The 14,688-nt window shown below is 58.4% G+C and overlaps 1 protein-coding gene across 1 annotated transcript; it reads left to right on the forward strand.

Annotated features, from left to right (window-relative positions):
• Positions 1-2,287: 2,287 nt before the first annotated feature.
• On the forward strand, positions 2,288-14,424 carry MAN2B1 (mannosidase alpha class 2B member 1). The gene is made up of 24 exons (XM_029053048.1): positions 2,288-2,404; positions 4,723-4,825; positions 5,987-6,160; positions 6,407-6,600; positions 7,300-7,432; positions 7,521-7,666; positions 7,910-8,026; positions 8,695-8,777; positions 8,968-9,088; positions 9,654-9,732; positions 9,920-10,029; positions 10,108-10,215; positions 10,331-10,447; positions 10,638-10,832; positions 11,238-11,335; positions 11,481-11,604; positions 11,763-11,881; positions 11,963-12,064; positions 12,280-12,367; positions 12,607-12,687; positions 12,947-13,183; positions 13,274-13,423; positions 13,562-13,661; positions 13,927-14,424. Exons 1-24 carry the CDS (start codon positions 2,303-2,305, stop codon positions 14,058-14,060), a joined length of 3,015 nt encoding a protein of 1,004 aa, XP_028908881.1. The 5' UTR covers positions 2,288-2,302; the 3' UTR covers positions 14,061-14,424.
• The last annotated feature ends 264 nt before the right edge of the window (positions 14,425-14,688 follow it).

A 14,688-nucleotide genomic window follows, 5' to 3' on the forward strand; every position in this document is an offset into this window, starting at 1 on the left:
GTTAGCCCAGAAGCTTCAAGTCAGCTTACTCCTGCAAAATACGGGCTCCTCTCTTTTTTTTCTTCCCCCCGTCAAGTCATGTGAAGATGTGGCTGCTGCTCACTTGGGGCTCCAGTTAATCTAGGTACCCCCAAGGCTGCCCACTCTTCATTTTGAGTTTGGTGACGGGGGTTGAAGGGATGAAGAGAGGGAAAAGTAGAGGGGTGGGGAGGGAAAGGCCCTTCGCCAATGCGTCTCTTCTCGTCCCCTGCCACTTCTGGATCCTTATCGGGCACCTGGGCGCAGGGCAAAGGGGGTGGAGACTGGCGATCCCCCTGTGGAGTCATACGGGGGCAGCCAGCTACCAAGCAACATCTTTGCTGCTGGTAGTGGTGACTGTGGTGGGGTGGGAGTCACATCCTGATGGGAAATAGCGAGGAGTCCAACTGCCATCTTGGCTCTACCTCCATCCCCTCTCTGGCTCCAAGGAACAGGGTGGGCTAGCTGTGGCTACTACCCTTCCTGCCCAAAAAGCTAAATTGTGTCACACACACTCACCCCCCACCCCCGTGCCAAGTCACGATCCCCATGAAGTCGATACCTGTGGATGCATCTGCAAGGCAAGTGGGGTTGGCATTTTTTTTTTACAAGGGTGTGTTGGATGAGGAGAAATTGGTGAGGTCCCGACCAACAACACTAGGAGCTATGCCCAATTCCCTTCTTACCCTGACCTCTCTAGGTCCCTAACTTGGGCCACCTTTTCCTGGACCTCTGTATCCTTCTCTTCTGCATTCTCACTCTTGTCACCATATCCCAGATCTGGGCTTCATCCTCACTGGGCTTGTGTTAGTTCCCCCAAGCTCCTCAGTGGGCTGGACAATGAACGTGGATCTTTTTCTCCTGGGAATCTTCAGATTATTTCCATAAATCAACCCCCCCACCCCGCACGCGTGCACACACACACACACTCTCGTGGATTCTCCTTTTGTTGAAGCAAAAGAACAATAAATTTATTTTTTTTTTGCCCCTGGTTCCTCTTTCTACCGCTCCTTCTTGGAGGTCTCGATCTCTGCAAGCTGGAGATGAGGGAAAAAGCAGCAGGAGCTGCTGGGAAGAGGAGAAGACTGAGGAGGGAGCCTGCATTGTGGAGGGAGACCATTTTGATGAATGTGGGAGGAGTGTTGGGATAATAATAGTGGTATTTTGTGCCAAGCACAGTGCTAAACTCTGGGGTAGATGTAAGACAGGTTGGACTCAGCCTGTCCGCTGTGGAAGACGGTCTGAGGAGGGAGATCATATTTAAAATCCCCATTTGACCCATGACAGGTGTGAAACAACTTGCCCAAGGTAACTGTGATTTTCCCTTTGGGGTAGTAATTCAGAACGTGGCCACCTTCGTACCCTAGGGGACTGGGTGGTTGATGGTTGGAGAGGAAGCCACCCCCCACTGAGGGAACGCATTTATTGAGCAACCATCAGGGGCACCCAGTAACACTGAGTGCTGTGCGCAGGGCACTCCAAAGTGCTTGGGAGAGTAAAAATACAATAACGATGGTATCTGTTACACCCTTACTAGGTGTCAAGCACCGTTCTAAGAGCTGAGGTAGATACGAGTCCAACACGGGTCTCCATAGAAGGAAGAACAGGTATTGCATCCCCCATTAAGAGAAGCAGCGTGGCTCGGTGGAAAGAGCACGGGCTGGGGAGTCAGAGGTCATGGATTCAAATGCCCCTTCAGCCGCTTGCCGGCTGTATGACTTTGGGCAAATCACTTAACTTCTCTGGGCCTCAGTTACCTCATCTGTAAAATGGGGGTGAAGACTGTGAGCCCCACGCGGGACGGCCTGATCCCCTTGTATCCTCCCTAGCGCTTAGAACAGTGCTTGGCACATAGTAAGCGCTTAGCAAATGTCATCGTTGTTATTATTCTACAGTCGATGAGGCCCGGAGAAGCGAATTGACTTGGCCGAGATCTCCCGGCAGGCAAATGGCAGAGCGGGGATTCGAACCCAGGTCGTCTGACTCCCAGTCTCCCGCTCTTGTCACGCTGCTCCGACTAGGAGGGGAGACACACACACACCCCAGGAGTTTAAAAGTCTAGCGCCCTGCCCTGTGCCAAGCGCTCTGACTCTCTCAGCCGACCTCCCCCGGTTACTTGCTCCCGCTTCCTGGAATCGGCCGGGGCTGCTCCGAGAGGTGTCTCCTCATTGGTCCGCAGGGCGCTGAGGCCCTCGCTCGTCCCTGATTGGTCCGTTCGGCACCAAGGGGCGGGGCCTCGGGAGGGTCAGGCGGTAGGTCCTGGAGCGGACGAGTCGGGGCCGTGATGGCTGCTGGCCGGCCGGGCCCGCGGGGGCGAGTGTCGCCGCTGCTGCCGCTGCTGCTGACGCTGCTGACGGCGAGGGACGCTCGCGGGTGCGGCTACGAGGTGAGCGGAGGAAGGGCCCAGTTAGCGCGGGGGTCGGGAAAGGGGAAAGAGTCGCCGGGCAGGCAAGCGATGTACTGAGCGCTCGGGGGAGTCCAGGACAGCGCTGTCGAGAGACGCGTTCCCGACCCCCCCACCAGGTTGAAGAGGGAGCCGGGGGTTGGGGGTGGCGGTCGGGACGGCTGGAGCTTTGGGAGATGGGACCAAAGCGGAGGGGAGAAGGTTTAGACGCCCCAGCCTCCGACGCCCGATGAAGAGCAGTGATTGATTGCTCGCCCCGTGGAGGAAGGCTCCCTCTGCTTTCTGAGGGGATAGTAAAAACAAACCCTGGGCACCCACTCATTTGAGAACCCGGACCCCTTAGTTCTATCCGTGGCTCGGTGGCAAGAGCCCGGGCCTGGGAGTCAGAGGTCGTGGGTTCCGATCCCGGCTGGGTCGCTTGTCAGCTGGGTGACCTTGGGCAAGTCACTTCACTTCTCTGGGCCTCAGCTCCCTCATCTGGAAAATGGGGATGAAGATTGTGAGCCCCACGGGGGACGACCTGATCCCCTTGTATCCCCCCCAGCGCTTAGAATGGTGCTTGGCACATAGTAAGCGCTTAACAGATGCCATTATTTCTTTTATTTTATCTTCACCGGCTTGGCCGGCAGAGGAGTGGGCAGCCCTGGGTATAGTCACTTGTCCTATCCCGACTGGATCACTGCATCAGCCTCCTTTCCCACCTCCCAACCTCCTGTCTCTCCCCACTTCAGCCCGTACTTCACTCCGCTGCCCAAATTATTTTTCTACAGAAACGTTCGGGGCATGTCACCCCCCGCCCCCCTCAGAAATCTCCGGTGGTTGCCTATCAACCTCGGTATCGAAGAAAAACTCCTCACTGTTGGCTTCAAAGCTCGCCCTCACCGTACCCCTTCCTACCTCACCTCCCTTCTCTCCTTCTACATCCCAGCCCGCTCACTCCGCTCCTCTGGTGTCGCTTAACCTTCTCTCTGTGCCTCGTTCTCGCCTGTCCCACCATCCAGCCTGGAACGCCTTCTCTCCTCAAATCCACCAGTCACACTCCCCCCACCCCCACACACACTTCAAAGCCCTACTGAAGGCGCACCTCCTCCAAGAGGCCTTCCCAGACCAAGCCTCCCCTTTCCTCAGCTCTCCCCTCCGCATCGCACGACTCACTCCCTTTGCCCTACCCACTTCTCCCTGCCCCAAAGCACTTGTGAATATGTGTACGCATCCGTAATTCTGCTTATATTGATGCCTGATTACTTGTTTTGATGTGTATATATCTATAATTCTATTTGCTTAGTGCTCAGTAAGTACTTTTGAATGAATGAATGAATAAATGGGTAGGCCCTGGGGCTCAGCAGAGGACAGGATGAGAGCAGGTAGCCCGGGGCATTCAGGAAAACATGGATCAACCCTCCTATTGGGCAGAGATGGGCACAGGCAGGACTCTGGGGACTGGCCTCACCATATAGCGTGGCTCAGTGGAAAGAGCCCGGGCTTGGGAGTCAGAGGTCATGGGTTCGAATCCCAGCTCTGCCACTTGTCAGCTGGGTGACTGTGGGCAAGTCATTTCACTTCTCTGTGCCTCAGTTACCTCATCTGTAAAATGGGGATTAACTGTAAGCCTCACGTAGAACAACCTGATTACCCTCTATCTACCCCAGCGCTTAGAACGGTGCTCTGCACATAGTGAGCGCTTAACAAATACCAACATTATTATTATTATATATCTGGGGGGCCTCAGTTGCCTCTTTCCTTGGGTCTGGCCTCTCCCTCTTGGGGGAAGAAGGCCTGCACGGGCCAGAAGGTCAGGCCAGGTGGAGGTGGTAGAGGGCGGTGAACCTTTCTCTGCCCAGGAGATAAGCTGTAGAGCTAGAAGACAATGAAGAGAGAAAACCCCGAGGTTTTGCTGGGCGGTGGGGTAGGGGGAGGAAGCAGATGGTCTGGGTGATTCCCAACCTCTGTAACTCTCTGAGTGGATTTAGTTGCCATTGTTTTTACGAGATGTTCTTCCCCTTGACTCTATTTATTGCCATTGTTCTTGTCTGTCCGTCTCCCCTGATTAGACTGTAAGCCCGTCAAATGGCAGGGACTGTCTCTATCTGTTGCCGACTTGTTCATTCCAAGCGCTTAGTACAGTGCTCTGCACATAGTAAGCTCTCAATAAATACTATTGATTGAATTCCTTCCTCTTTCCTCCACCCCTGCCCTCCAGGGTTTGGGGCACCAGGGCTGTAAGCTTGTGGGTTTGGCTCTGTCTCTGTGGCACTTTCATTTCGTGCGTGCAACCAGGGACCTCTGCTCTCTCTTCCCAGTCCTGCCCAGCCACTCAGCCCTCCATGCTCAATGTCCACCTCCTCCCTCACACTCACGATGACGTCGGCTGGCTCAAGACTGTGGACCAGTATTTCTATGGAGGTAAGAGGCTGAGCAGTCTCCTTGACCACCCCCCACTCCCCTCCCCACCCCCGTCCCCTCAGGCCCAAAGAGGGAGCCACCCCAGCTTTTAAAGAGGAAACCAGGGACATTGGATCCCTCAGTCTGGCGGTCCTGAGTTCTGTCATTATTGTTCCTTTTGGCTGTGGGGGTCAGAGAGTAGAGGGCGAAATCCACCGCTGGTGAAAACCAGGGCCTCGGGCTGCAGGGAGGCAGGGTTCAAGTCAGGCTTGGGGGAGTGGGGAAAGAGGTGAGGGGCCCGGGAAGGATTCGGGGGAGGGACGGATCAGAGGAACATTTCTGGGAATCAAAAATGGTAACCTTGCACAACACTGCGACCTTACCTGGCATGCTGGAGCTGCTGGGCATTATTGTCTGCGCATCTACCACGAGAAGCAGCCTGGCGTAGTGGATAGAACAAAGGCCTGGGAGTCAGAAGGACCCGGGTTCTAATCCCGGCTCTGCCACATGTCTGCTGTGGAATCTTGGCCAAGACACTTCACTTCTCAGCGCCTCAGTTAACTCATCTGTAAAAAAATGGGGATTACGAGTGTGAGTCCAAGGTGGGACAGGGCCTGTGTCTAACCTGATTAACTGGTATCTACCCCAGCACTTAGAACAGTGCTTGTCACACAGTAAGCCCTTAAGTACCAAATCATTATTATTATTATTTACCAGGCCACCGATACCTGCACATAAGTCCCACCGGCATGTCGGGGGCGCCCAGGTCGGGAAAAATATAACCTTTTAGCCGGAGCCCAAGTCAGTCATCCAATGGCTAGCTCTAGCCTAGCTTAAGGGCCCGTTAGCGTGTAAGCTCCTTGTGGGCAGGGAATGTGTCTCTTGGCTTGCTTTGGACCTCCCAAACACTTAGTACAGGGTGCTCAATAAATCCTATTACTGCTACCTCTGCTATATCGAGCTAAGACTGGCCCACCCAGGAATCAACCAGGGGAGGGGAAGAGTGCTTAGCTGGAGTTTTGTGAAGCTGCGGGAGACTAGGGGGCTGGCTTGTCCCCTCCTCTCCCCTGTTACGGGCCAGGGAATATTTAAGCGGTCCTAAGTGGATGGCCCCTGCTCGGCACTGCCCGGTGGGGAGAGTCTGGGCATGGTCCCGAGCAGCTGGGCTCTTGGTACCTATAGTGCGGAATGACATCCAGCACGCGGGGGTGCAGTACATCTTGGATTCGGTGGTGCCCGCTCTTCTGGCTGATCCCACGCGGCGCTTCGTGTATGTGGAGGTCGCCTTCTTCGCCCAGTGGTGGCACCAGCAGACGCCCCAGATGCAGAAGGCGGTGCGGGAACTAGTCGACCAGGGTGAGTGGCGGGAAGGGCCGGGGGTTAGCGCGGCAGGCCGCCTGGGCATGGACCGGCCACTCTGGAGCCCTGGGCCGTGGTGCTCAATCCCAACGGGGAGGAGGGCGGCGGGGGATGGACATGCTGGCTAGGTGGGAGGGTAGGTGTCCATCTGAATGAAGGTGACTGAGCATCTGGGTTCGTGTTGGCGGGGGGGCTCCCTCCTTCCTTGTCCATTCCCCCCGGGGCTCCCCTGACTGCCTGCAGGGAGGCTAGAGTTTGCCAACGGCGGCTGGTGCATGAACGACGAGGCGGCGAGCCACTACAATGCCATCATCGACCAGCTAAGCCTGGGACTGCGCTTCCTGCAGGGCACGTTTGGGAGTTGCGGCCGGCCTCGGGCTGCCTGGCACATTGACCCCTTCGGCCATTCCCGGGAGCAGGCTTCACTCTTCGCCCAGGTTTGGCCTGCCTGGCCCTCATCAGCCCCCGGCCTCGTTCTCTGCTTTCCATCTCCCTGACCTCTCACACTCACACACCCATGTGGGAGAGAGCTAAACCCAAAGCATACCCCAATCCCGGAAAGGGCAGCTCAGCCCCAGCTCCGTCGTGGGGTCCGACGAGAACAAAACAAAATAGTGGTGGTATTTGTTAAGAAGTGCTTACTATGGGCCGAGCACCGTACTGAGCGCCGGGGTAAATACAAGACTGTCAGGTTGGATACAATCTCTGCCCTAACAAGGGACTCGGTCTAAGCGGGAGGGAGAACAGGTCCTTCATCTCCATTTTACAGATAAGGCAACTGAGGCCCGGAGCAGTTAAGTGAATTGACCCAAGGCCACACAGCAGGGAGGTGGTGGAGCTGGGATTAAAACCCAGGTCCTTCGGACTCCCACGCCTGGGCTCTTAGCATCAAAACTGGAACGGGAAATTGGTTTTATTGGTGCACTGCTCTGGACCATTCTCCCTTCCATATATATATACGTACACACACACGCACACACGCATTCTCTCTCTCCCTCTCTCTCCCTCCCTCTCTCTCTCCCTCTCTCTCCCTCTTCCTCTCCCTCTCTCTCTCTCTCTCTCTCTCTCTCTCGCTCCCCCTCTCTCTCCCCGAGCCCAGTGACCTGGCTCTGAAAGCCCATCCCCTCCCCTTATAGATGGGTTTTGATGGCTACTTCTTCGGTCGCCTGGACTATCAGGACAAGAAGAATCGGGAAAGCAAGCGGGAGATGGAACAGATCTGGAGAGCGAGTACCAGCCTGGAACCTCCCACTGCCGACCTCTTCACCAGTGAGTTACCCAAACAGCGGGTGGAGGTGGGAGCAGAGGTAGAGCCGGGGGGAGGGCCAAGCGAGGCCTAACCAGTTGACACCCCCAGGCATCCTCCCCAATGGTTACAATCCCCCACTGGGCTTGTGCTGGGATGTGCTCTGCTCCGACAACCCCGTGGTGGATGATCCTGGGAGCCCAGAATACAACGCCAAACAGCTGGTCAGCTACTTCCTCGAGACAGCTGCCACCCAGGTCAGAGTGTCGGGGAGCCGTGGGGGCAAGGCTGGACACCTGTAGGGAGTCAAGAGTGGGATGGGCTTCTGGGCTCTCCAGCCATCTAGGAGTTGAACTCTGGGAGTAGGGGCTTTTACAGTAGGGATGCGTGTGTGTGCACGCACGGGCACACGTGGGGTGGGAGGGGGAGGTGGGGATGGGTAGCTCTCTCCTTCTGTCCTTTACCTCCCTCCTCTTCTCACCCTGCCCGCCCCCCCCCAGGCCAAGCACTACCGCACTAACCACATCGTCATGACCATGGGTTCCGATTTCCACTATGAGAATGCCAACCTGTGGTTCAAGAATATGGATAAGCTCATCCGCCTTGTAAATGCCCAGGTCAGAGGGTTAATGGTGATGATGATAATGATGATGGTATTTGTTGAGCGCTTCCTGTGTGCCCAGCACTTACTATGTGCCGAGCACCATTCTAAGCACTGGGGTAGATACAAGGTAATCAGGTTGTCCCACTTGGGGCTCACAGTCTTAATCCCCATTTTACAAATGAGGTAACTGAGGCTCAGAGAAGTTAAGTGACTTGCCCAAAGTCACACAGCTGATATGTGGCAGAGGTGGGATTAGAACCCAAGACCTATGACTCCCAAGCCCGTGCTTTCCACTAAGCCGTGCTGTTCCCAGTATAATAATGTAACATAATAATAATTGTGGTGTTGGTTAAGTGTCTCTTATGTGTCAAGAATCGTACTAAGTGCTGGGGTAGGTACAGGTTTAATCTGGTAGAACACAGACCTTGTCCCACATGGGGCTCACAGTTTAAAGGGGAGGGAGAACAGGTTTTTCATCCCCATTTGACAGAGGAGAAAGCCGAAGCCCAGAGGAGTTGAGTGATTCGCCCAGCGGAGGCCTGAGGGGGTGCCGAGGGTACCTGGGGTGAGGCCCCCTGCCATGGTTTTCAGTTGGGCCCCAGTTCCCTTTTTCTCTTGCCCTCCCCCTCCAGTATCATCCGCCCCAACCCCCTCTCCATACTCCGCTCTCTCCGTCTCCAGCAACAAAATGGTAGCCGGGTACACGTCCTCTACTCCACTCCAAGTTGCTACCTAGGGGCGCTCAACAAAGCCAACTTGACCTGGTAACGAGGGGGGGCGGGAGGGCAGGGGACCCAGGGCCAGGGTGAGCGGGTGGGAGCCGGGCTTGAGGTCCAGAAGGCAAGGGTCGGGGAGGGAGGAGGGTGGTGACTTGGGAGGAAGGACGGGGTGTCTCTGGGTTGGAGTTGGTGGGGAGCAAGTGGTAAGTGAGACGAGCCCTACTACATCCCCCAGGTCCTTGAAGCAGGATGACTTCTTCCCATATGCGGACGGCCCCCACCAGTTCTGGACGGGATACTTCACCAGCCGCCCCGCCCTCAAACGCTACGAGCGGCTCAGCAACAACTTCTTGCAGGTGGGGACAGGGGACGGGGGCGGCGGGGAGGGCCGGGTGATGGTGAGAGTCGAAGCTTCAATCGATGGTATTTACCGAGCGCTTTCTATGTGTAAAGCTCTGTACTGAGCTCCTGGGAGAATACAGTACAACCGAGTCAGTAGACCCGATCCCTGCCCACAAGGAGCCGACAGTCTAGGGGAACCCCCTGCATTCCACACCCTCCCGCCAAATATCTCCTTCCTCCTCTCGGGGCTGCAGTTCAGGCCTCCTGCCTGCTTTGCCTCTCAGTTCCCCCGCCTCCACGTTCCTGAGGCTACAAGACCCCTCCTCGCCCCCAGTTCCCAGCCCTCAATTTTCCTTACCCCACTTCTCTTTCCCACAAACCCCTGTGGACCTCACCTCTCCACCCGCTAAGGGTATTAGGTCCCTCCCACCCCCGCCCCCTACACCCCCTTTGGGGTCAAAAGGGTTAGTGGGCAAGCTCACCGGTCCCGGGGCCCCGCTCGACTATCTCCTCCCTGCCGATTCCGGCCAGGTTCAGCCGGGGATTTGCACTCACCGCCCCCTCCCCCATCTTCCCCAGGTGTGTAACCAGCTGGAGGTGCTGGCAGGGCCAGCGGCCATGGCGGGACCCTATGGGTCGGGAGACAGCAGCCTGCTCAGTGAGTGATATGGTCCTGGGTGTGGGGGGAGGGTAGCTGGGAGGGGAGGGGAAATCCCGTCTCCTCCCGTCCCCCTCTCTGGCCCGCCGCGTTTACCGTCCCCCTTTCCCACCCCTCTCTCTCTGGCCCACCACATTTACCGTCCCCCTTTCCCTCCCCTCTCTCTCTCTCTGCCCTCACCCTCTAGGAGAGGCTATGGCCGTGGCCCAGCACCACGACGCCGTCAGCGGCACCTCCAAGCAGCATGTGGCCGACGACTACGCTTGGCAACTGGCGAGAGGCTGGAAGTCATGCCAGGTGTGCCCACCTCTTCAAGGGGCCGGCGGGAGGCGGGGGAGCGGGAGGGCCCCCCCCAGTGACCGATACGTGTCTCAGGTGGTGGTGAGCAACGCGCTGGCTGGCCTGGGGCGCACCAAGATGGATTTCACCTTCTGCCACGGACTCAACATCAGCGTCTGTCCCCTGAGCGAGGGGGCTGCCAGCGTGAGCCACTGGGCGTGGGGGAACCAGGACTTGGGTGCCGGGGGTCCTGGGAGAGGTCCCGCAAGGGTTTGGCCGGGCAGGTCTGAGTCCCTGCCTCGTCCCGCTGTTCCCACAGTTCCGCACCATCCTCTACAATCCTTTGGGCCGGCGGGTGAGCTGGCCTGTTCGACTGCCCGTGAACGGCACCGCCTACACGGTGCGGGACCCTGGTGGACAGCCCGTCCCCAGCCAGGTGCGTGGAGGCAGGAAGCGGGCCCCTCACCCCCACTTTGCTGGATCCTCTTGGAGTCTGCTCTGCGCTCCTGGGCTCCACCTCAACCCCACCAGGTGGAGGAAGAGGAGGAGGGCTTTCTTCTCTGGGTCTAACGATGACTCCCTTCCTCCCAGCCCCACTGAACCTGCTTCCTTCTCCTTCCCACCAGGTGGTGCCTGTGTCTAATTTTACCCGGGCAGTGAGGGGAGACCAGGGAGCCGCCCCCCGGGAGCTCCTCTTCATGGCCTCTGCTCCTGCCCTTGGCTTCAGCGTTTACACCGTCACCTCTGTCACCAGCCGGGTCCCCTCTTCTCGGGCCTCTGAGCCCCTCCTTGTGAAACAGCCCCAGCAGATTCAGAATGAGGTGAGGAGGGGAAAGGGGAAGGTGGAGGGGAGGGGGACAGAGGAGGAGGAGGAACAGCAGCATCCCATGAAGTAGGCACAGTCGCTCCGGCTTTCAGTCTGTCTGCTCCGAGGCAGCGTGGCCTGGTGGGAAGATCCCGGGCCTGGGAGTCAGAGGGACCTGGGTTCGGTTCCCGCTCCGCCTCTTCCCTGCTGCGTGACCTTGGGCCAGTCCCTTAACTTCTCCGTGCCTCAAACTAGCTCATCACCCCCTCATAAAAAGACTCTGAGCCCCATGGGAGACAGGGACCGTGTCTGTCCCAGTTAACTTGTATCTATCCCAGCGCTTAGGACGGTGCTGGGCACAGGTAAGCGCTTACCGAGTAACACAGTGATGACTGTTATTGCTGTCTGCTCCCACCTCCAGCATCTCCGGGTCCTCTTTGATCCTGCTACTGGGCTGTTGAGTGAGATCCAGAACCTGGACTCGGGCATCTCCCTGCCAGTCAGGCAGGCCTTCTACTGGTGAGCGCAGGGGTGAGGCAAGGGGTGGGATTTGCCCATCTCCTCTCCAGGACCTGGAGTTGCCTGGCCCAGACATGGCTCTGGCTTTGGACTGTGAGGGGACAGGGTGGGGTGGGTGGGGGGCAAGTTGACACTCCTACCTCAGGTACAACGCTAGCGTTGGCAATGACCAGAATGCCCAGGCCTCAGGCGCCTACATCTTCAGACCCAACCGCTCTGAGCCGTTCCCTGTGAGTCCCAGGGGCCGTGTGCAGACCCAGCTCCTGCAGGTATGGGCGGAGGGTAGGAATGGGGAGTGGGTGGGGAGGGTGGCAGGCAGGCTGGCAAGGTGGCTTTGGGCTGCTGTGAAATCTGGGGTGCTGAGTGCCTGACTTCTGGGGTGTGGCCCAGGCTCAGCTCCCCCCCCCCGCCCCCTTCCTCCTCCCAGACACCGCTGGTTCAGGAAGTTTATCAGAACTTCTCAGCCTGGTGCTCCCAGGTGGTCCGGCTGCGACCTGGGCAGCGGCACGTGGAGCTGGAGTGGACACTAGGACCCCTGCCCATCGAGTGAGTAGCGGGCTTAGGGGAGAGGGTGGGGGGCTGGATCGGGGCTGGTCTGGGGCAGGGTCTCACCTGATCTCCCCACAGGGATGGCTGGGGTAAGGAGGTCATCAGCCGCTTCGACACACTCCTGGAGAGCAATTTGCTCTTCTATACGGACAGCAATGGCCGGGAGATCCTGGAGCGGAGGTGTGTGTTTGGGGGTGGGGAGGTGCCTGGGGGGGTGGTCCTGTGGGGGTCATAGGTGCTGCCCAGCAGCCACCCCCACGTTTCTGTCCCTCTCCTTTTGCTGACCTCCACCACCTGGACTCCTGCCTCAGATGCCCCCCCGGGGGTCCCTAAAGGGCAAGGCTGGGCCCCAGCCCAAGGGCTCCTCTGATACCTATGACTTCCTCCCACCCCAGGTATGACCACCGGTCCAGCTGGAACCTAAACCAGACGGAGCCCGTGGCCGGAAACTATTATCCCGTCAACAGTCGTATCTATATCAAGGTACCGGCCCCGGGCCTCCTTCCTCTTCATCTCCCACTCTCCCCCCACCAAGCTCACCACCACCTTTCCCCCCATCCCGAGCACCAGGATGTCCATTCCCCTCTCCTTCCCAGTCCTGCCTTTTCTCTCAGTTATTGGTGAGGTTAAAGAGGGTGGGAAAGGGAAGAGAGATGACCCGACCCTTTGAGCTCTCCCCAGGTTCTGACCCAATCGCTACCCTCCATTTCCCTGACCCGCAGGACAAGCAAGCGCAGCTGACCGTGCTGACCGATCGCTCCCAAGGGGGCAGCAGTCTCCGGGAGGGATCTCTGGAGCTCATGGTGAACACCTCTGGGCTGAGGGTTGTGGGGAGGGGCCGTGCTCCCCCCCTCCACCAGCTGCTGGCCATCCTCTAGTGCCGGGCCTGGGGAGAAGGAAGAAGAGTCCAAGAGGGGCCGGGATTCCAGAGAGGGCAAGAGGGGAGGGAGGGAGCAAGCGAGGCAAGCATGTGACCTGACCTTCCAGGATGGGTCCCAAGGTGCCTGTCCTCCCCTCCCCCGATCCGGCCCTGAGCCCTCTGACCTCCCTCTCTGCTCGCAGGTGCATCGGCGGCTGCTGTATGATGATGGCAGAGGGGTCGGGGAGCCACTCCTGGAACCCGGCACAAACAAGGAGGGGTTGGTGGTGCGGGGGAGGCACCTGGTGCTTGTGACCCCCCCACAGTCCGCTGCCTCGGCCCACCGGCTCCTGGCCCAGCAGGAATTCATGGCACCCCAGCTCCTCCTGGCCCTCCGTGGGGGCACCCCCTACCATCCAGCCACACTTGGCTTGACACAGGTGAGGGAGTTGTGGTGGGGCCAGGTACAGACGGGAGAGAGAGCCGAGCCCCCCACCCCTCCTTGCTGAGCCTCCTCGATTCTTCCCTAGTTCTCGGCCCTGAAGCGAGAGTTACCACCCCAGATTCACCTGTTGACCTTGGCCCAGTGGGGCCCAGACACCGTTCTGCTGCGCCTGGAGCACCAGTTTGAAGCGGGGGAGTGTGCCAACATGTCCTTGCCCATCACCCTTAACCTACAGGTACTATCCTGAGTCGGGGTGGGGCCGGGGGACAGGGAGCCAGGGGGAGGGTGCAACTCCCTAAAGCCCCACATCACATTGCCGGCCTGGACACGCTGGCAGAGTCGATCACTCTGTCCTCTCCCTCCTTTCCCCCAGGACCTGTTCACCTTCAACATCACCGCCCTCAAGGAGACCACCCTGGGGGCCGATCAGGCCAAAGCCAAGATGAGCCGCCTGCAGTGGAGAGAGCGTGCGAGTGAGGCTTGGGGAGCTGTGGGGGGTGGATCTGGGGGATACCTGAGAGGAGGGCTCCCTTGAGTCAGCTGGGCATGGACCCTGTGCAGGAACGTGCAGAGTTTAGTGGTGGGGCATGCACAGCAGATTGGGAGTCGGGGGGAGCGGGGTCGGGGGAGAGTTGCGGGGGTGGGGTAGGTCCCTCGGGAGTGAGAGTGTGCTATATTTTGTTGAGTGCCACATCCTGAGAGAGAATACTCCCTGTTTCTTCCTTCTCCTTACGTCAGGCTCCTCTGCCCGTGGCCCCCTGTCCGGGCCGCCTCCACTGGACCCCTTGACCGTCACCCTGCAGCCCATGGAGATCCGGACTTTCTTGGCCACCGTCCAGCAGCTGCCGTCCCGACCGGGCAGGCCAGGGTAGCGTAGCCTTGGGCCACCTCCTGCTGAGCCCTGTGTTGAGCACTACAGACCAACGCTACCACTAAGATGATCTGAGCCCTGCCCTGACCCCATCCCTCTCTCAGACTCTCATTGCCACCTTCTCCTCACCCCTTGGTAACTGGGCTGAGAGCGGGAAATATGACACCCTAAGAGGGCAGACCGGGCAATGTGGGCACTGAGCAGGGCCAGGGAGAAGACCCCCTCAGACAGCGCCCTACCCTCTGTTATCCCATCTGTAGCTGCTCACCTTCACACCACCACTCATACTGTCCCTGGAAGAACATTCCTCTCCACTCCTCCCCCGCCACCGCTACTAATGAGCCAATAAAGTATTTCCATTCTGAGGCTGGCTGCTGGGCTTGATCTCCCTGGGGGAAGCAGAGGCCCAGTAAAGCAGAGGAGGGGAGAAGACCAGGAACCTTAATCCAGGGCAAATCTGTATCGCTTCACTCCTTCTACAGCCCAGCCAGCACACTTCGCTCCTCTAGTGCTAACCTTCTCACTGTGCCTCGATCTCACCTGTCTCAACGCCGCCCCCAACCCATGCTCTGCCTCTGGCCTGGCATTCTCTCCTTCCTCAGATCTGACAGACAATTACCCGTTCCCCC

Source organism: Ornithorhynchus anatinus, chromosome X2 (assembly GCF_004115215.2).
Source record: "Ornithorhynchus anatinus isolate Pmale09 chromosome X2, mOrnAna1.pri.v4, whole genome shotgun sequence".
Taxonomy (NCBI): Eukaryota; Metazoa; Chordata; class Mammalia; order Monotremata; family Ornithorhynchidae; genus Ornithorhynchus; species Ornithorhynchus anatinus.

Excerpts from the sequence above, each read along its gene's own strand:
- MAN2B1 (XM_029053048.1), top strand. The coding sequence starts at position 2,303 with ATGGCTGCTGGCCGGCCGGGCCCGCGGGGGCGAGTGTCGCCGCTGCTG. Across the intron at positions 4,826-5,986 it reads GGACCAGTATTTCTATGGAG|TGCGGAATGACATCCAGCAC; the intron begins GTAAGAGGCTGA and ends TGGTACCTATAG. Across the intron at positions 10,030-10,107 it reads GAGGCTGGAAGTCATGCCAG|GTGGTGGTGAGCAACGCGCT; the intron begins GTGTGCCCACCT and ends TACGTGTCTCAG.